The 22843-nt window shown below is 35.6% G+C and overlaps 1 protein-coding gene across 4 annotated transcripts in view; it reads left to right on the top strand.

Moving 5' to 3' along the window:
• LOC136041733 (protein TANC2-like) overlaps positions 1-22843 on the top strand; it is a 281477-nt gene that overhangs the window by 129269 nt on the left and 129365 nt on the right. For all 4 annotated transcript variants that reach the window (XM_065726482.1, XM_065726481.1, XM_065726480.1 and 1 more), the window contains one exon: positions 2939-3091. In XM_065726482.1, coding sequence (XP_065582554.1) covers positions 2939-3091 — 153 coding nt within the window. The remainder of the gene's footprint in view (positions 1-2938; positions 3092-22843) is intronic.

Here is a 22843-nt window from a genome sequence, read left to right as displayed (position 1 = left end):
CCTAAAATATTTGGGGTCTATCAAAGAGCATGGAGAACTGATAAGATAGGAAGTCATAGCTTACATATGGGAAAAATAACTCACTGCCATCTTGCGTTATTCCGAAAATTCAAAAGTTAATTATTAAAACTCAATTTAAAATATTAATTGTATTTATCTTATTTGTTATTGTTACTTTACATCTTGTGCAAAGAACCACCTTTGGCAAAAGAACACCAGAGGCACCTTTAGGAATGCAAGTAAGGAGTTGACCTCGTACCCTCCCCCCGAAATCCTAAAATGTTCCGAAATTATGGGCATTTCTGATTCAAATTATAAAAGCATTTTTTTATACTTACACCCCTCCCTACCCCCGCACCCCCGGGAAGAATTCCTCCATAAATCTCTGGGCAACTGGCACATATTATATTGCTCTATTATGAGGGGAATTTTGCCATAAGTAAAGGTTGTGTTATAGGCTACATCCTTTTAAGGTTGAATGGAAACTGCGGTAGGTTTTGCAATAACATGATTTGATTTGATTTGTAGGCCTGTAAAAATAAAGCTTTTTATTAGAGGCTATATCAAGAAAGTCGGCTCTGTTTTCTTTTATAGCTGAAAAGAATGCTTGTGCTTTGAATTTAAGGGCTATGGCTACTGCCTACTTATTTAAAAAAATTTTTTTTTGTGTGTGTGTGTGATCTCTCGGTGAAGTTACGCCTATGACGTAATATTGTGGCACATTCTGGATTTGGTAGATCAAAAGATATGATTTTTAGGATTTTTTTTTGTCATTCGTCCAGCCAAACAAAACAAGATCTATTGATTCCAAGTTGTCCTTCCTAAGACATTTAGAAGTTCGTTTTTTTTCAAAATGCGTCATATCATATGTCATCATTCATAAAGATAGTCCAATGTGGTAATTTTTGATCAGTGCTTTCAACAATTCCGATTTTATTGGGGGTTCTCTCAAATTTCCCCGAAAGAAAATTGGGTTCCTCGAAATCTCCAATAAAATTGGACGTTAACGAACGTTAACAATCTGTATTTCATGCTGAAGTTTGTGAATTTACGAACGTTAGTTTAGGGAGATTTTTGAGACTATATTTTTTTAGGGGAAATTGAAGAAACCTCAAAGAATTCGGGATAGTGGAAACACTGCCTTTAATATCAAAATTGAATTTGTCGTGTATTCGACGCTCATTAAAATCTTACATTTATAAATAGTTACTGATTGATAACAATCAAAAGTTTATAACGATTCTTTTTCCGGCACTCTTATGTAATATTCATATTGTGTAACATACTGCTTTTTGAATGTTCTTAGCCGATACGCTGTATTGTTAGACTGTTTGTGTATCAAACCCTAAGCTGTATGTAAAATTGGTTTCGAATCCACCTTCTATGGCCACAATAAAAAAAAGGCTAAGATGTCTTTGCCACATTTTATAGATGAACGATGTTAGGTAGCTGAAAATTGTGCCGAGGGGGCACCCACATTCCACCACCTGACGTGTATCTCAGAGCATCACGTGTACCGCACAGTTTGACCATGTTTGGCACAGCTTCCACAATGCTTGGCACAGTTTCCGCCACGCTTGGCTCGCTTTCACCGCTCGTGGCATACTTCCGCCAATTTTGCCACGTGCCACCCGGTTCGCGTGATTTCTAAAAGTAAACGTCTCCTCGGATTGCCCTCTTTGCCATCCCCCTGATGCCAAGCAAAAAGTAGGTCATCTCCCAATTGGGTGGAAAGAAGTCATTAGAAAGATTTAGAGTAAATTGGAGCTTCATGAAAGGGGATAAAGCGCGAAGATTTGAGTAGATTGGGCAGGAAGTGACGAAGCATGCACAGTTGTACGTTGGAATCAGGTGACTTGATGTTGCAATGAGCTGTTAATAAAGCCTTGTGACAACCAAGTGGATAAAGCTACGCTTAGAAACTCTGGGACTGGGGGTTCAACCCTTCCTGTCGCAAGGCTCCTCTCTCGAGGAGTGGCGAAGCTTCAGTTAAATAAAGCCAAGTAATTGACGTGGCTTTGCACTGCAATGGCCTCAGGTAACTTAGCAGTAGAAGTTTGTTAGAAAAACAATAGTTTTCCTTGAATAAGATTTAGAAATTATACAATGAAGGTTGGAATAGACTGGGTTTGGGGAGGAGGGTTCTTAACTGTGTTGGCCTTAGGCGGTTCGGTGCTGCAATGCATTATTCGAAGGAGTAGTTAATCTATGTCGTTTCTTCATTTGAATTTTTTCTATTATTTTCTTCTTTTTAGAAACTTTATAGATATATCAAAATGAATGAGTCATCGTTAGCCATAATGCGCTTTCTTGTGCTGTGTTGATTGACAATCCAAAATGGTGGAATCCCATTAATCAACAATTGAGTTTTCGTGGCCAATAACGGCTTTATGGCTAACAATTGTCGGTGAAGATTCTTATAATTTAAATGACTGTTTGGCGATATTCTAGGTTAGATATACAGGATGTTTTGAAAAAAAAGAAGAAGAAAAAACAGAAAATACATTAAAATTTATATGATTTAGACTGTTTTAAGAAGATAAAAGCTTAGCCAGGGTTTAAGAAAAGATAGTTACTTGATAAAAATGTTATTTTTCTGAAAAAAGGATAGTTTTTTAGAATATGATACATATTTGAATAAGATTTATATATATATACTATATATATATATATATATATATATATATATATATATATATATATATATATATATATATATATATATATATATATATATATATATATATATATATATATATATATATATATATATATATATATATATATATATATATATATATATCACTAATGCGCCGCTAATTGGGTGGTTTTAGATTTTTATTTGTAAACTTATATTTATGACATAAGATTTTAGAGAAAAGTCAAGTTCAGACCAAGATCGATCTATTTTGATGAATGTTTTGTATCACTATTTTAGGATCTTCGGGGGTTGATTCGAATCAAAAGGACAGCAAAAACCCCACTGAAAATATGGGCTCTATATTTTCAATGAATTGTCTTCCTGTGAACTCAGGTCACCAGCAACAGAAGACCACTCAATTACCAAACAACAGGAGACATTCAGTTACAAGTAAGATCTTTTTTTTCAAAGAAATTTTCTAGTGTTTTGAGTATATTGCTGTAAAGAGATTCCAGCCAGTCTACCAGCAAGCAAAACTACTTTGAGGTAGAATATAGTGTACCGTCCAAGGACTGCCATGCGGAATTCTTGGGAAAGTAACAGAGAATCTGCCAAGAACTGGATATTTTGGGTTACAAATATTTTTGTTGGACTATAAATCATCTGTTTTCCCTAAAGCTTTGCCCCTCCCCCAATCGAACCGTGTCGGTACTCTGGTGTCATATGTATTTCTAGAATTCACAGCTTTTAAGCTAGTTAAATGAATTCCGATCCTCATCCCTCTAAGTCCACTGAGAAGAGGGCAGGAGTAAGTAATCCTGAGGCGCTAGCCTCAAAGGGATCTAGTTCCAAATGTTTTACTTGGTGAGGGAATGTTAATTTGGACATTTTTAATTGAGGTTAAATCATTTTTCTAGATTTTTTATCACTTTATTTTTTTTTCAAATGAGTATTAAAGCTGATATCGTCAAAACCACGGGGGGGGGGTAGTCTTAGTATAATTGCCATGTGTTTTCTCCCGGGTTAGTTTTTCCTGCACCGAAAAAAATTGGACCACTTCATAATATATGGTTGCAATTCACTTATATTTATTGTATTATAACTATAATTATATTATGATTTTCAGTTATATTATTTAATTATTTAGGTGTAATATACAGTTTTAATTGAAATGTGCAGCTAACTACATAATGTTGTGCTTATATAGTTTTGAGAGTAAGGGTAAGATAAAATAATATTTATTTATAATCAAACACACATACGATTATAAACTGTACTAAACTCCCCAAAGGCTCCTTGGCCTGTAAAATAGGGGAAGACATACGAGTCACTAATTCAGAGAAAAAAAGTCACTTACAGAGACAAAAAAAAATATATGGAATACAAAAATGAAATTAAACAGAATAAATAGATTCCAATGAATCCAATGCAAAAAAGAGAAAAGAAAATAAGAAATGACGGCACCTTTCAATAATACGGAACACACCTAAAAATTGAAGTTAGGTTAATCCTAATGAAATATAACCTTCATATAATCTTTAGTTCATATAACAATATAATTTGGGCTATATGTTCGCACATTTAAGAGGGGGGGGGATAAAGTATTTGGAATTTGCCCTTAACCTTACCCCCCTCCCAATGCTCAAATATATAGCCCAAATTGTACAAGTTCAATGCATTTTGCCGAAGTCCAATGCATTGTATATCCGTCACTTGTCTTTCTAGCCATTAAACCGGTTTTCTGAGATGTAACCTAAGCGTAATTCGTGAGTGTGTTCCGTATAATTATGAAGTACCGAAATAAGTTTTAAGAAGCCAAAAGTTTTTTATTTTATTTTATTTTTTTTTAGTGGCACGCTGATTCAGGCGTCATATTCCCACACAATATGACTCGCCATTACAGGATTGAAGTCTGACTTAGTGTCAAAAGCAATTCGAATATATTTTTTCTATTACGAGATGATCAATTATTTTGATCAAATATATCAGATGGCGCAACACTTAGGGACTGGGAGAGGTCAACACGAAGCCGAGAAAAAGTAAAACATTCACATGAAATAATGTGTAATGATTCGTGGTCAAGTAAAGGGATAACTCCTGAACGGTTATTTTCCTGAATAAGGTTTCTAGTTTTATTGCAAACCTTAAAAAGGGCTACTCACGTGTTATCCCGGCCACACTCATGAAGTTTGATGTGTTCAAACCGTATTTTTGCTTGCACTCTCAGAAAATGTCTTAAAGCCACCGCACTCAAGTTCTCTCAAGATTTTGTATAGCCAACATGAGAAAATAACCGATTTCATGATCTTTATACCAGACAATATTAGTTTCGGCTCGGTGGGAAATTACATTGGAACTATATTTTAATTAAATATTAAGTTGGGATTTTGGTTAGGTTAATTTAGGTTGTATTTAATATAGAGCGGTGAGGGCGGCCCCCTTCTATCATTCTTTGTTTTAGTTTCCAAAATTTTGCTACTATACTGTTATATTTTCATCATATTTTGGTATATTTCATTATGATTAACCTAACTTCACTTCAGAGTGTGGTGGCTATAAGACACAAGTATCAAATACTTTTATACAAAATATATGTTTTGTAACATCAAACTCCTTCGAAGAGGGAGGGGAAGGGGGGGGGGGCTTTGGGGCCCAAGCCCCCAAAATCTTAAGTTTTTCTGAATTTATTGGCACTTTATTGAAACTAAGATCTTTTTATAGTCACCCCCTGGTAAAAAATGTTTGTGTTCATGTAGTACAACATGATTTTGAGTTTCCACAGTTGACTTCACCTTGCTATTGTAGTTGCGTATAGGTCAGACATTTACTAACAACCGTAAAACTCTAAAAAGTACTTTAAGAAGCACTTTATTATATTTTTCAAATAGACATGCAAATTTAGTATTTGTTTAAATCATTGTTTGCTGGTTTCCTTTTTTGAATTGGCTAAATGAAATTGCTAATTTTATTTGTGTCAGACTCTTCGGAAAGTACCACGCCTCCGTGAATGATATCATTTCCGTTTTTTTTTGCTAATTTGAATTCCGGAAATGATTTTTCGCAATTTTACTGGATTTTACTTTTTGTTTCCCCTTTTAAAATTCCGGACTTTTTCCTGGATGAAACTTGCTTTTTATAAAAGCGGAAAAAATGAAGTTCATTCGATTTACAATTTCTTGAAAGATTTTTTCTTCTTTTTTTTTGGGGGGGTGAGGGTTCAAAAGCATGCATTTCGAGTGGAGTTGAGGAGTATGAGGAAGGAATAAAAAATTAAAGAGCAAGAGGTTTATACAGGAGTAGGAATGAGGAGTAGCAGAATAATTATCGCTGCTTATTTACATTGCTTTAGGTTGCAATATGTGCGAACAGGACTGCCAGTTTGTAATTTAATATCAAAGCCAATTCATAAAATTCATTATCAATGTATAGCTAAATGTAACCGCAATAGTAGGCTAGAATATAAAATAGCCGAATGGGAAACGTAGTGACGTCGCATAATTTCCAATGAGGAATAAAACAGGAGAATGATTAAGAGGGACGCATACGGACGAGTCTTTACTGGGCATGCGAGGGAACGACCTTGAAAAACAACGAGAATTGGCTAATTAAATGGAAATAAAGAAACCTGTGGAAGCTAATGGAACTAAAATGAATTCTTGGCTTTTAGACTAAAATATCTTAATTTTAAACATTTTTGTGGGTCAATGACAACACCCCTTCCCCAACTCCCTGGAAATATCCAAAAGTTTCTGCTATACAAGATAGGCCTTTCACTTAAAATTAATCTTAAGAAAAATTTCGCAACCCGTTATATTGTATCGTTCATATACGTATTTCATAAGAGCAACATCCACTTTTTACTAAGGTAAGTATAATTAACGTGCCGGAACTTGGTATTTTAGTGATGAAAATGGACTTGCATACTAATTTATAGTTGAGAACCTGCTCTGGAAGAAACCGTTGATGCAGGATGACTCATGCTCTCTTTACTTTTGCCTTTTATGGTAGCTACCCATCTGTTGTTTGGATAGGGGTTCAAAACTTGATTGAAGAAAAGACGAGTTAATTGTTTAATTATGCAGTAATTATACAAGTGAAAAGCTGATGTATCTAAATTTGGATGAGGTTAAGGTTTTATCTTTTGGCTTGTTGAAATGCAAGAAGCACTATCGTTAGGATTAGATTGATTAATGTTAGGCTATTCGCTTCTTTGGTTTGATAATTCTATTCTAGTTTCGTCGGTTTTTTTTCTTTAACAAGAACGTATCGTGATATTTTTGTTGTTTTTCAAGAGAACCGAAATAGAGTGGCGAAAATTTTTTGTGCAGAACTTTTTTTTGTTTTCTGGATGGTTCAAGTATCAGATGTGCCATTTGAATTTGGGTTTGATGGTTTGAGCCAGAACATTTATCCAGTATTTTCCGTGTGATGCCCGGGGCTCCGAGTTTGAACTTCATCACCTTCCATTACGGATCAACATTTTATCAAAATTTCCTTAAAAGTGCTTCTGTGTTATGGTTCGGTGTACATCCAAGCAAACCGATGCGAACTTCATTCCCAAACATATTTCTTTGCTATTCCTATTTCATCTATAACAATAAGGCAATAAAAATATTTTCTAATGAAAAATGATTAACAAACAAATATGTATGGGAATGAAGTTCATAGCGACAAGTGTCGGCATTGGGGTTTTGGAGAGTCAAGACCCCCTGAACTGTAAAATAAAGATAAAATAATGGCATTTTAGATTGTTACCATTATATAATTATCATCAAAAGGTGGTTTCTATTGAAATTTTGATGAGCTTTTTTGAAATTTTGTTTCGGTGTTGCATATAGCCTAACTTAGATGTCTAATTAAAAAAAAAGTTCTTTGACTCAGCCTGATCCCATAGCCATGTCGTAACGGCTGTAGACAAATTTTTAAAACTCATTTAAGTGAGTATTTTGGTCCGGAGAGACCCCGTGCATCAGCACAAGTGGCTGCAGAATCAGGCAGGAATAAATTTAGAGAAAGGGCAGTAAAATCGTTCAAAAAACACTCGGAAATAGGGGGAATGTACGAAGTTGAGAAGCCGGGAAGGTCTGGAGATTTAGGGAATTTACGGTTCTGCAGGCCCTCATCTTGTATGTACGCACCTGATGCCAGATCAATTCCTGAACCTGAGGATCCAAAACAGACAGACGGCAAATAATGCTGTTAGTTCACAAAAAATTATGCGTTAAAGTGCATGTTTTAAAAGAAAGGGGGAACAGTTTGTCGTTTTTTAAAATTTTTCCCATGAAAAACCAAAAAAGACATTTTTCCACCCCCCAAAAAAGTTATTTATAATGAAAGTATGCCTACTCCCTCCCAATAAAAAAGCTAATCTTCAAATTCTAGGGTGGGAGGCAATAATGTCTAGGGGAACAAGCCCCCTTCCCGAATTGACGCCAAGCTGTTCAGCACATTGTCACTATGTGAAGATTCGCTCCGTAAGACAAAACAGAAACATTAACAATCTGTCCACTGGTCTGACTATTGGACAGATTAATATTCTGTTTTCCGCGTGCTGTATTTTGTTCTGTGAGGACACTAGATAAATATTTATAAGTCCCTTTCTTAATCTTACCAAAAATCTATGGGTGTTCCTGTTAATTGCTTATGTATTAATTTAACTAGCTGTAATTTGGGAGTTTCGCATTGTATGAGTAAACCATGTTGGATTTTATTGTCCACCCCATCAAGCACGTAGAATGTCTCTTGAGTCCTTAGAATAAAATCCAATATATTTGTATGCACTCCGTTATTCAGTTAAAGTTGTGCCATTAACCTCCTCAGAAAAGTACGTTTTAATTGCTTTTAATATAGCCTTTTCCTCTAAATATAATTTGGAAATTTTGATATAAATCCCCTGGCTATCCCTCTTCGATATCTAAATTATTTACTGAGATAAGATAATGTTTAACTAAAGATGTGCTTTTTTCAAGCAACAATTGTTAATTTATTAAAAAAAACATGTCATTAATGAATATGTTCAATAAAAACAATTACATAAAAGACTTTCTCTTAATCAACTAAAAATTTCTAAAATGCTTAGCAAAAAACAAATGACCTAATAGGTCTGAGTTATGATGCTTGTTAAGAGTACATAGTCTCCGTGATGCCGTAAGCGCCCCTTCTTACCTTATGCCACACCAGTGGCATAAGCTCAACAAAATCCTAAAAGAGCTCTACTCCGTGTCACAAGTAAAAACTCTAAAACAGCATAAATTACCATAATTGGTAATTTACCATAATAACTCCTCCTTGGTAGGAGGAGTAAGTTGAACGGAGGAAGGGAAAAAATCTCTAGGTCATGAGAAAGGAAACGGAATCTGGAGAGACCGATAACATCTACTCTCTTGATTCTAATTATTATATAAAACATAAAACTATATTCTTATTTACGATTGTATTTGCGCAAATTAAAACCAAGTAAATTATTTGTATTATGCTCTCGTGCCTTAGAAAAATAGCAATCAGTGTACCAATTCACGATGAGGGATTTGTCCCCCTCCCCTAGATTCTGTAAAAATACAAGTTTTTAGTATTTCTATTGAAAATGGCTTTGCTTTAGGTATTTCCATTGAAAAAGTAAAAGACAAACAGAAACATTGCCCCCCCCCCTACATTTCGGTGAATTGAAGCCAGTGACATCGATTTCGGTCTTCAACATCTAGACTTCTACCTGTATAAAAATGGGATAGAAAGGTATTGGACTAAATTCAAAAAATTTTTGGAGAAAAGAATTCATTAAAAAAAAAAACATAACGATACAAAACAGCCTAATGTATAGTGAACTAGCTAAATTCAATAAGGCTAAATTATGTTGTTGGCAATTTGTACTGTATGGATAAGAGTAAAAAGGTACTTACATAACATAGAAAATGACATCATCATAATTACAAATATAATCTTGAATAGTCGGTGCTTGAAACTATTGAAGGGGTGGGCTAGGGTGGCCCAACACACGAAAATATAGGGGGGGGGGCAACACAGATTTTCAAAATCTAGGAAGGAAGTGTTTTTGTTGTTTTTTTATTTTGCATAATGAAAATGTAAAAAAAATATTATTAAAATACAGGAAGGACGATTGCCACTCCCCTCCCTAAATTCTCGCCCCCGTACCAAAATATTGGCCACAATTTGGTATGGGGGGGCACAGCTCTGTGCCCCACATCAACTTACGTTTGTAAGGGTGGATTCCCTCTGACTTTGTTCCAAGCTACACCTCCTCCCCCTACTCCTAAGAAAAGGTTTCTGTCCCGTCCCCTTATGGTTAGATCCATGTGCACCTATATCTTCATCAAATTGTGCATGTGTTCTTTTAGGCTTGACAGTTAACACTGTATTTACATGTTATTTTTTCACAGACAACTAAACTGTCCTTAATTGTAACTTGGCTCTGTCCTTAATAATTGCCTGCTTATTTTCTGGGTAGTACAAGTAGCTAAACATCTGCCATATAAAAAATAATTGGTAGGATGAATACAAATCCTATAAAATCCCTTTTTTGGCAGGGTTGCTTGACACAAAACTGATTCTTCGTCTACTCGCCTTGGTATCAACTATTTTGGACAGGTGTTGTGTCTGTAGTAACTCAGGTACCTGTGTTCTTTACAAGTTAAATGTCTTGTCTAAATCTCCCGATTTTGTTTGGATGGGTTTTCATTGCTAATGCTGTTATCATCGCTATTCTTGTCTAGATAAGATTTTTGTGTTCTAAAATCTATTATGCCCCAGAACGTTGTTTTCGAGATCGAGGGGTTGCCCTATCTCCACCACGTGGTGTACATGTCTAGATAAGATTTTAATGTTCTAAAGTCTATTGTGCCCGGAATGTTGTTTTTTAGATTGAGGGGTTGCCCTCTCTCCACCGTGTGGTGTATGTATCTCGAAAAGATTTTGATGTTCTAAAGTCCATTATGCCCGGAATGTTGTTTTTTAGATTGAGGGGTTGCCCTCTCTCCACCGTGTGGTGTATGTATCTCGAAAAGATTTTGATGTTCTAAAGTCCATTATGCCCGGAATGTTGTTTTTTAGATTGAGGGGTCGGCCTCTCTCTACCGCGTGGTGTACATATCTAGATAAGATTTTGATGTTCTAAAGTCTAATGTGCCCGGAATGTAGTTTCGTAGATTGAGGGGTTGCCCTCTCTCCGCCACGTGATGTACATATCTAAATAAGATTTTATCTAGATAGGTAATATTTTTTATTGTGATACGTGGTACTTGTTAATTAAACGAAACACACTCAAGAATTACGCCTGGGTTAGATATCAGAAAACCGGTTTCATAGCCAAAAAGACAAGTGACGGGCTATAGAATACATTGGACTTGCATAAATTGGGCTATATATTTGCACATTAGGCGAGGATGGGGGTTAGGTTATGTTAGGTTAAGGGCGATGTACAAATACTTTACCCCGCCCCCTAATGTGCAAATATATAGCCCGAATAATATTATCATACAAACTAAACGTTACTTGAAGGTAACATTTCGTTAAGCTTAACCTAACTTCACTTCTTGGGTGTGTTTCGTCTAACAAACAAGTACCTGATATGTTAGGCCGGAAGAAGTCTTAAGAACGATTTTTAATGAATAGCCTATTTGTTAAAAAAATATATATGATGGAAGAAAAGAGCGAAGTTGAAACTTAAAACGAATTAAAAAATTTTTTCACAGCTCATGCCAAATATATCTACAACACAGGTTCAAATAAACTGACTCGCGATATTTTCATATCTGTAGAATCCTGAAAGAAGTTTAAACGATATTTTTATCTTCAAGGTCTATTACTCCCCAGGAAGCTATTTTTGAGATCCAGGGGTTTCTATCTCCACTGCCTGGTGTACATGTCTACAAAACATTAAAAAAAATTAAATTTCTTATGCTCCCAGGGAGCTTTTAATAATTTTTATATCAATACTTAAATGGTTGTGCTTACTAAGTTTGTTATTCTTATATTTTTCGTTGAGATAAGGTTTATATTTTTCTAAATCTATTGTGCCAGAGACCAGGAAGTTATTTTTAAGGTGGAAGGGTTTCCCACAGACCGCATCTGGTATACATCTTAGCGCATCATTTGTCCTGGCACGGGTAGAACACTTTCGGTTCGTGTAGCACGCGACACCTGGTGTACAAGAGTTGGCAGTCCCTCGATTAATACAATCTGAAAAACTATTCGTCATCAGTATTTTACAAGGGGTGGTAAGTTTTCCTAGGGTAAACTGGTGTTAAAAAAGAACGGTGGTTAGTGGTGATAAACGAGTACGTTGGTAAGTGGTGATAAACGAGGGTAAAGAAGGGTGGTAAACCGAATATTGAGAATGTTACGTAGGCTATATACTGATTTTTTTTTCTCTTCTTTTGTTCTTTTTTTCTTCTTTTCATAGATTTTCATCGGTTTTCTTTAATTCCATCACCCTATTCTTCTTAGTAATTTAATTCTTTTTCCGTACATCACTTTTCTTCAAATCAAATTAATTTTTTTGTAAAAAAAAACAACGGACAATTCAGTGCATATGTACAATTCAAGCTATATATTTAACCATTAGAGTAGTAATGGTGGTAAAGTTCAGTTGCGGCACAAATGAATGTTATTTTTGAAATCGTGATGAAATTCTGATTCTTTAGGTAGGCCTATGTCTAATTCTTAGCCATCTCAATATTCAGGTAATTGGAAGATTAAATAGAGTCGTATCCAGATTAAAGGTCGTATCCAAGGGGGGGGGTATAGAGTTTGAACCTCAGAAATTTTGCTCATTTGCAAAATAACAAAAATGCTCGTAAACAACTTTTTGAACGTAAATTTTTTTTTACCCCCTCCTGAACGAAATCCTTGATATGCCATTGGTAGTGACTCATCAATCTAAAACTCTAGGGACGTAGTATCAACCCATTTGTTTTTTTATGTATGTATTTTTATACATAGTAAAGATCCTAGCTATATACTAGCATAAAATATATTCCAGCTAAACAAAAGCAAAAAAACAACCAATATACAACACTAAGTACAACAAAGGCTCCATGACCTGTATAGGAGGTGAATACATATAAAATTGCTAGGCTATAAGCTAGGCCATATCCAGGGGGTTTGGACCCCCTCTCCCCTGAAAAAATCCTGGATGCGGCCCTAGCTATAAGATACACACGTAAGAATAAGAATATTAGTGGTTTTTCTGCTTAGAAGGGCTATTGATACGGTTTTAGTGGCATGCACATTACGTCCAAGAAAAATTATATACAGGAGGATTGGAAAAAGGTTTAAAGTAAATGTGAACTTTATTAGAATGAAGCTTTGAAGAGAATGGGTGGATAAGGAGCGTCCACTGGGATCATGGGTCCAGACCCCTTGGTGCTGCAATGATTTGTCAGCAGTAATAAACCTGTTTGCAACGGGTTCAATAGGCTAATAATACTAATTTTTGGCCCGACCATGACGCATGACCTCTGAGTAGGTACAATTTAGTGTTCTGATCGACAATAGCAATTGAAAGGCCTTGCGTTAAAATTGCTTCAACGCTTAAGATTAACAAAGTACTAAATTGCAACTCGAATACAGGTCACACCTTTTTTGCTTATGATCTGTCGTGCGTGTTAGTGATTTTTTTGTGTGTTCCTGACCATATAAAGGGAGTCTGTTTGTGACGCCTTGATTCATTTGTAATCGCAATTCACTGTAGTAAAGGAATTAGGATTTTTTTTGGCTTTGTAATGAATCAATCTTTTAAGCTAGATTTTTTTTTTTAGGATAAGACGCAATATGATTTTCAACAATTTTTTTTACTAGATTTGAACGATGAAACGTGCTGTTGGGGTTATTCTATTATCAGGAAATGGGTACTTATGTATTATAGCCAGCCCAATCAAGAAGTGAAGGCAGGTTAATCCAAATAAAATATACCTAAGTACGATGAGAATATAATACTTTAGTAACAAAGTTATGGAAACTATAACAGAGAATTATGGAACTCAAGCCGCCAAGAACGCATTATATTAAATACCTAACCTTACCAAAATACCAACAGACATACTGAAATACGGATATACTGAAGACATGCTGACACATAATGAAATACAGAGAGAAACCGGTTCTACTCAGATGAAGAACTAGAGTGGCGTGGGTATAATACAAAAGTAACAGGAAACCTTTGCTGAACTTTCAATGGGAGGGATGGGCCGAAAGTAGTGACGGCTACCATTGATAACTTACCTAAATATGAGGAAGGTGCAGCATTAAAGGGAGGGTGGCCAAAATGTGGCATACACCTATATATAGTTATTTTACCCAAGGAGGTGAAATTTTGAAGAGATTCGGTATTAAGGAGTGAAGAGGTCAATACTTATTATAATGTTATTAATTCGTCAGAGGATGTCGAAAGCTCAGCATTAAGGAGGGGTTGAACACATAGTATATTCCTATATGGTTAATTTACCCAACGAGGTGAAATGTCGAAGAGGCTCGGTATTAAGGAGTTAATGGGTCAATAATTATTATAAAGTTATTAATTCGTCAGAGGATGTCGAAAGCTCATCTTGAAGGAGGAGTCGAACCCATAGTGTATTCCTATATGGTTAATTTACCCAAGGAGGTGAAATGTCGAAGAGGTTCGGTATTCAGGGTCAATAATTATTATAATGTCATTATTTCGTCGGAGGATGTCGAAAACTCAGCTTTAATGAGGGGTCGAAGGCATCGTATATTTCTTTATGGTTAATTTACCCAACGAGGTGAAATGTCGAAGAGGCTCGGTATTAAGGAGTTAATGGGTCAATAATTATTATAATGTTATTAATTCGTCAGAGGATGTCGAAAGCTCATCTTGAAGGAGGAGTCGAACCCATAGTGTATTCCTATATGGTTAATTCACCCAAGGAGGTGAAATGTCGAAGAGGTTCGGTATTCAGGGTTCAATAATTATTATAATGTCCAGGTTCGGCTCATAATTAGTGTTGTTCAGTGTTTTTAGTTTTATTTATTTAGTGATTTTACTTTCCGGCAAGAAATTTGAATTAACCTGATGATGACAGGCACAGGTCCTGTCGAAATTATCGTTAGAAGAAAAATCAGTCACCTGACATACATAGCTTAGGTAAGCTTATTATCTTCTATCATCATTATTAAGGAGAGGAGGGGTCATCATTTACTTCTATGATTAATTTACCCAGGGATGTGGAAGTTTCAGAAAATACCTTATGTACATATATAAATAATTTGCCCAAGGAGGTGAAATGTCGAAGAGTTTTAGTATTAAGGAGAGGAGGGTTCACTAATTGTTTAATTTACTACTATAAGTAGTTTACCCAGGGGGAAGGTTCAGCATTAAATGGGGAGTTGCCAAGACATATTGCTTGTTTACCCGAGGAGGTGGAACGTCGAAGAGGCTCAGTATTATAGAGAGAGGGGTCAGTAAGTGTTATGTACTTCTATAATTAATTCATCCAAAGATATGGAAGGTCCAGGAATTACGGGAGGTTAAAGTCCTGTTACCGACGGTTATTTGGTTTGGGACGGAGGTCAGTGGCGTGACTTTGTAAGCACAGTCAATGTCGACTCAGATCTAAATGAGCAAGTGATGCAATCTGGGGATGGTAATTAGGAAGAGGTTGCGAAGCAAAGGGTGGCTGCCCCACATTCCCCTTTTCTATAAGACTGTAGCTACTTTTGGAAATCAACTTTCTGTTAATTTTTACGAACGAAAATTTTAATTTAACTGATTTAAATTTTAACCTCAAATTTTGTATTTAATAATATTAAAAAGAAAAACATTAAAAAACGCATAAAAGCTTGTTTTTATTCATTTTTGTTATGTTTTTAGGAGTCGGACAAATGTTTGGGGGGCTCAAAGTTACCATTAAAACTCTTTAGTAAACATATGACACTCTCTAGCCTAGACTCGGGTAATACTGACGAAAACGTGATACTATCAAAACAAAAATTATAATGAAAAACAGCTAAAAGAAAATGACTAGAGAGTGCCAGGTCTTAGGTAAGAATAGACCTAAAATGTGTCCCGCGGAATTTTTATTTTGTATGTATGTATGTGTTTATTTCCCGTCATATTGCAAAAATACAAAACTGACGGAGTAATTACGAAAAAAAAAAACAAAAAGAAACACACTTCTAAAAACGAAATCAAAGTCAGCATTTATAACATGAAAAAACTATCGGAAAACACTTAGCAAAGTGCTATTACTGCCCACTCGTGTTATATAAGGCTCATTTCGCTTTTCTACTGTACGCACTGGACTAGCTACTCCATAACGTGTTGACAGAGTTGCATTACTGGTCCAAAGAGGCAATCTTAGCAGATATTTTGCATATTTGTAAAAGCTCTTCTTATGTCGCTGACATCCGTCTGCGAGAAAAGAGACCAAAATGCGGCAAGCGCAAGCAAATGCGGAACTACAAAAGTATTATATAAAGTAGCAAGGATGCTACGGTTAAACTTAAACTTCAGCGCTACCAACAGGCCATATACCTTCCTAGTTTTATTCGCAAAAAAGCTTTAAGCAAAACCTGTGTCGATCAGAGATTTTTTCCAATTGGGACTCAAAGGTATGTAAGACGTTCTAGGTCTTGTATGACGTGAACACCAAAGACTGGACATTTTTCAGGCTGGGAGAATCACGTTTGCTGGAGTGTTCTTCTTGTCCACAGCGTGAAGAACGGGCAGTAGCCTTACAGGCGATAGATATATGACCATACGAATGACAGTTATAGCAACGGAGTAGGAGGGGCTTTTTTTCTTTTTTTTTTTTTTTTAGCTGTAATCAAAGACCAGGGCTACCATCTCCTTAATTTCAGCTTTTCAAAAACTATTTGTTATTGATTGTTTGATATTTTGTCAAATATGAAGTTGATTGTTTAATGTCAAATATCAAATTTAACTGATTGTTTTTGTTTATTTATTTTCATGATTCAACGTATCAACACTGAGGAAAATGCAACTTTAAATTGACCAATCAAATTTGAAAATGACATTCAAAATATGCAAAATATGCTTGCTTAATATCAATAATATGAAGCAAGAATTACGTCATATCATTTATTTTGTAAGGCTTATTTTTTCAGTGGTTTAGTGAATGTAAATGGGGCCGGGGACATGAAACTTTATTTGCACCTCCCTTAACCAAATGGGAGCCTTAATATTTACAATATGTGTAAGATTCTTACTCGTAGTAAGAAAATAATTATCAATATATAATAATAAAATAATAATATATAAATAACAATAATAATAATGTAAAATAAAAATTACAATTAATGATAAGATAACGTATTTACCTTAAAGTAACTGTAATAAGCTACCATTTACTTAACAACGCATTTTAGGTTCACTGAGTCCATCAGTGATCCATGATTTTTTTTTTGTCAGGGGGTACAAAAAGATTTTCCATTAGGTGGTTATCAAAAGAAGTTTCATCCCAGAAGGGGAGGGAGGTAGGGTTTTTTTATCTGTCTTTTTAAATGAACTAACGAGTTGGAAAAAAAAATCGTTTTTTTCTTTTACTAGAAATAGTCTTTTGACCTACATTTTTGTGACCAATTTACAAGTCAGAAAAATATTTCGAAATGGATGGAGGGCTAAAAACCAGAACCCTTCTATCCTTTGTACGCACCTGAGGCTCAGGTTAGACTTTTAATAGGAAGACATAACCTCATTTTTAAAAACTTAGGTTTATGTTTGGGTTTGGAAAAGTGTTTCTGTCAAATGGGGAGACCGAACATACGATCATCTAGAATCACTTAATTATATCTTATTGAAGATCACTTTTAGAGCAACATAAAATAATTTTTGCAGGAGTGGAGTGAAGCTGTGAAATTACTGTTTTATTTCCGGACGAGGTATAAAATAGCAATAAAAGTGATAAATTCCTCACTTGGAGACACGCTACTTAGAAAGCTCCACACTAATTTGAATACAATTAAAATTGAAGTTGTTCTATTCTTATCAAAGTTAAATCCATTTAGCTGAATGTTGTTATAGCAATTATCCAAACTTTAAATGTCTTTTTGTAATGTCAGAAAACATACAGAAAATGTTGGTGGCCTTCCTCCTTCATACTAAATTTGGAATATTATTTTTAGATCAAACGAACAATCAAAATAAACAGTGATAAAAAAAAAACACATCTTAGATACTTGACCCCCCTCCCAATGAGACGAGTTAGTCTTAGCTTGAAATAGAATTTAGGCTACAAAACATGTTTTGTTACATTGTGGTAGCAATTAAATTACAACATACACCGCATTCTGTGTTATAAAATTGCCCCCCCCCCGTAAAATCCCCCTGTAAAATCACGAAGCTTTTACTATTCTTTCCATAATTAGTTTTATATCGCATATAATTGATTTTCCTTAGGCGGATTTCTTTTTCGTGCGAAAATTTTGCCACATGGAAATATTGAGCCCACCGAAACAAATTCTTGCGTATGCGCCTGGTCATAACTTTAAAATTGGACTTTTTTGAACGATGTTTATAATGATTTCACACAATTCAACTATTAGTTTCGTCTTTCTATCGCCAGAGTACTATTGTCATACCCCCCCCCCCCCTCCCGAGATAAGTTTTGGAGAGTAACAAAGAGGGGTTTTCCCTGCTTTTGTTTGATTTGTTGGTATTGCTGGTAAATATAATCATATTGGACAGCATTAAAATGTGAGTATTTTTTATCGTCTGTTTCTGTTTTTATTTATTATATGTTTTATTTAGTTTTTTTTCATTCATGTTGATAAAGGATTTCAGACGTCAAGCCGATATTCAGACTTTTATTATAAATAGTGAAAAAATAATTTTCTTTCATTTTCCACTTTCTAGTTTGAAATATTATACCCATTTTTCTACGTTTTCATTTCGTTTTATTTGATTGGTGGAAAGTTGTATAGTTCGGCATGAATTCTTCATAATTTTATATATAAAAAATTATCGTTTCCCACGGCTTTCCTGCAATTTCGTAGCAATTGGGGGGTGGTTATGCTCAAGCACGTGCGTGCGAATTTCTTTCAGAAGACCCTAATAAAAAGGAAACAAATTATGAATTAGTTAAAAAAATACGGGAGGATATGAGAAAAGTTGTAAAAAACTTAGAATTGAAATATTGAAATAAATAAATAAAATGAAAAATTAAAATTGAAATAAATGAAAGCGTAAAAATAAAGACTATAGTATATTCTGTACTACACATCATGACTGTATTTGGGAAAATAGGTAGAATATTCTAAAATTTATTCTTCTATTTATTATTTTTAGTTCTCATAGTTTCTCGTTGGGTGCGCTCAATGTTGCATGTGGGGGAAACTGTGCAGGTGGGGTAATTTTCCGGGTGAACTATCTGCGGGAGGGCGGTTTTTCCGGGGAACACGTCTAGCACCAGTTGAGGGATGGTTTTTCCCCAGCGTGTAAATGGGGATTTCTTTTGTAAGGCACTAATAAAAAGCAAAAATAAAACTGAATTATTTGAAAAATAGGAGAAGATACGGGAAAAGTTGTAAAAAGTATAAAGCCTCGAGGAGGGCAAGGGCCCGAAGGAATCCCTACGAATGGACCTCACTGCGAATCGGGACTCACATTATTATTTTAGGTTGTTTTCGCTGATTTTTCTCCTGATTAAGTTTTTAACGTGTAGGTGGAGGAACTCTCTATCTAAAAAATCCGATTTTGTTTTCACTGTCCTTGGTTCTTGAAATACTTAAAAACAGTTAAAATTTTACTTGTACGAACAGCTGGTCCCTAGCTACAGCCAAAAATGTGAAACACATCATTCAGTCCTCCCACTCTTCTGCAAGTTTTATATTGTGCTACACCGTCTCAAATGACAGCATTGTCCTTACCATTTTTTCGGTTTTTGAAATTTAAAAAAAGACCTGTTCTTTTGCTTTTTAATACTGATTTTATCTTGTACTAACTCGAGAGGACGACCCATTCTCTGCCACCGGATGTACGCTTCGCGTGGCACACATCCGCTTCTTGCCACATGATGTACACGATTTTTGAAAGTGGATAACCCCTTCTCACATACCTATTCAAAATTGAGAGTTTTGAGTGGGTTTTGGGTCTTGTGAGTAACCAACCCTTTGAAGCCCTTTTGTTATACATGTAATTAGTAGCCACGTCACGTTTCCCTTAAAATACTCTTCGATAAATTTTGTTCTGACGCGCCTTGAATACTGAAACAGGCGGCAGAGGTTTTTTCTCAGTGTGGATTGATTGCTATTTCCACTTTTTCCATATTCATTTGGGTCCTATAATTTACATTAATAAAGGTTTGATTGGGGTTAAAATGCCAGGTTCATCATAATCGGCTAGTTATGTTTATAGTTTTATTATAGTTTCCACCTTTTTATGGCCCTTTCTTCGAATTGTCAAGCTCGCTGTTTCATTATTTTCTGCTTTTGACACACTTATTGACTGATGGATACAGTCGCCTAGTAAAAATGGAACGGATTAGAGGGTTGAGGGATAGCAATTCATGAAAATGTAGAGAGGGGGGAGGTCAAGGATTTTTCTATTGTTTTTAATTGAAGATACAAAAAGGTATTCCCAGAATCTAGGGGGGGGATTTTTTTCAATAAAAGTAACAATTTTTTTTCTAAATACGGGGATTAGAAACTCTGGAGGTTGTTTTCTAATTCTCCAGTTTACAAATGGATTTGACCAGTGGTTCCCTGACTTTTTACCTTGGTGGACCCCCCCCCCCAAAAAAAAAAACTCGTTACATATCGTGCGGACACCTTGAAGCTAAAGGAAAAATTGTATGTTTACGGAAGATGGCAAAAATGTATAATGTAGAACCTAATGAAAACTAGACCTACGTTGCCTGGGCAACGTGAAGTGTTGCGGCAACCTTTGTCCGGCTTCGCCGATAAAAGTGTTGCGAGAGCAACACTTTGGTTTTGTTTCTTCGCTATCGGTTAAATTCTGAAGTTGTCAAAACTATCAAAGCATTCAAAACGGCATATTCAAAGCAGAACACAATCAGTAATCACATGATCAAGTTCTTCAGCGTTGAAAAAACAACAGCAAAAGAATATCGGAAGAAGGGACTAAATTGAGTTTGTAGCCAGTTGAACTTTATCCTTTTCAATCGTAGACATCGTGACCGATGGAAACTTGGAACATTATCTTATATAATCTAGTTGGTATTATAAAGCTATTCGTGACTTTTCAGGATCAAATACCATAGATGTGCACCAATTTGCACAAATTTTTAGCCTCTGATGAACCTCCTCTAGCAACCGATTCTTACTTACAAGTCCCTCTCCCGTGATATACATCCAAGTTCACCGGAAACAAATAATGGGTACACCAACTAGCAAAAGTTGCAAACCCCTTGTCGCTGAAGTCATTGTAGCCTAACAGCCGATTATTACTTACAACTCCCCTACATGTCTTACAATCGGGAACCAAGTTGTTCTTACCATCAATTACACCAGAAACAGATAATAGGTACACCAATCAGCAAAAGTTGCAAACCCTCATTGCCAAAGATGATTATAAGCTAATAATCGACTGTTGCTTGGAAGTCCCCTACATATCTCACAATTGGTATCGGCCTATTTTTGGTTCAAGTGTGTACCTTACCACTGAAGTTGTCAACCCCTTGAAACTTTCAAACTGGTGTATGTCATGAAGGAATTTTTGTAACAAAAAATGGATGACATATACTTTGATCAGCTCATCAAGGTCTATCGATTGTCATTGAAAAAAAAATTCTATCTGTCTTAGTTCAAAAGTTGACTTTCTTGCCGGAGGCCAACTTTCTAACACCACCACTTAGAAAGGAGCAAAGGATAAGCTCTAATTTCTTTAGCAATGAGAGAACTTTTAAAGTTTAAGAGGTATATCTGATACCATTTCTCTATTGCAATCCCAATTAGAAAAAAAAAGAATGGTAAAGTCAGCTGAAATCACGAACAGAAATGGCTAGAAACAATAGATGGCAGCACTTTCGGACCCGTGGGAAAATCGCACTTTTTTGTTTCTGTAAATTTTTTCTATTTATCACTCAAAGAAGATATATTGGCTGTGGGGCCGGGGAACTACCGCATATATTTAACACTTATAGATTTTAGTCCATCTTCAATTTGAAACTGGTGCCTGCCTGCTTGCCTGCTAGAACGGAGCTTTCCACTCGAAAGCAGAACATGGTTTGATGAAACGAAAGCTTGGCTGCACAACTTCAGATACTCCTCTCTGACATAGGCTATATAACTCCACTTCACTTCGCACACCATAGGCTCTGCTCGAGGACAAGCAAAAACCATCCTTTTTGGCCCCAGGCAAGAATTCTACGGAGCTTTCCAAAATGTAATGTCATATTCATCAATCCGGCCTGAGGTCCACACTTTCCGTAAAAACCGCACAGGTTAGACCCTTACCAGTTTCCAGGAATAAGCTGAGATCGGCGGCATAGGAAAAAAAAAAAACAAAAAAAAACCGGGACAAAACCAAAGTGTTGCTCTCGCAACACAATTATCAGATTACTTAAAGTAGATTCCAATAAAAAAAAATAGCTTACTTTTGTAAATTATAATAACGAATTAAAGGAAACAGTGCGGAGTGTTTTAGCGTAAAAAATAAAATCTAGAAGGGTAATTGCTTAATAAAACAAGAAACACTGGGACTCACCATGGAACAATTTGTGATAGCTTCGCGAACCCCTGTGAACTTTTTTTAGCTTTATTTTTTTGTCGAGGAAAAGGCTTATCCACATCATGAATATCTACCTTCAGCTTAGAAGTCAATTGATTATCTTGCTTTATCCTACCTTTTGAGCCAGAAACTTATCTAGGGGCGGGGGTCCCTCAATGTAATTTTTTTACAAGTGACTTGGCATACAAGAGACAGGGGAGAGGAATATCTCTAAAATCGATCCAAGGTGCCCCCCTACGAATATTGTGGTGAAAATCTGTATTTTGTCGGTTTTTTTTTTTTTTTACCAAACCTACTCCAGGAAATCTAATAGGCATAGGTTTTTGGAATAAATATTTTTTTTTTGGAGATACATAAATACCTTGAAAGAAATTTTTTCAGGATCCTTAGAGCAGGCTTTAGAGCATCAATAGTTAAATCTGTCCTTGATGCCTACAAGTCTTGTTCCTAGTGGTTGTTCCTGATCAAGGTCGTATGAAAGGGGAACTTTTTTTAAAGTTTTTTTTTGTAAACTTTATACCTTT

Source organism: Artemia franciscana, unplaced genomic scaffold (genome assembly GCF_032884065.1).
Source record: "Artemia franciscana unplaced genomic scaffold, ASM3288406v1 PGA_scaffold_36, whole genome shotgun sequence".
Classification (NCBI taxonomy): domain Eukaryota; kingdom Metazoa; phylum Arthropoda; class Branchiopoda; order Anostraca; family Artemiidae; genus Artemia; species Artemia franciscana.
Note: the sequence above shows the minus strand (reverse complement) of the source record. Positions and strands in the feature narration are given on the sequence as shown.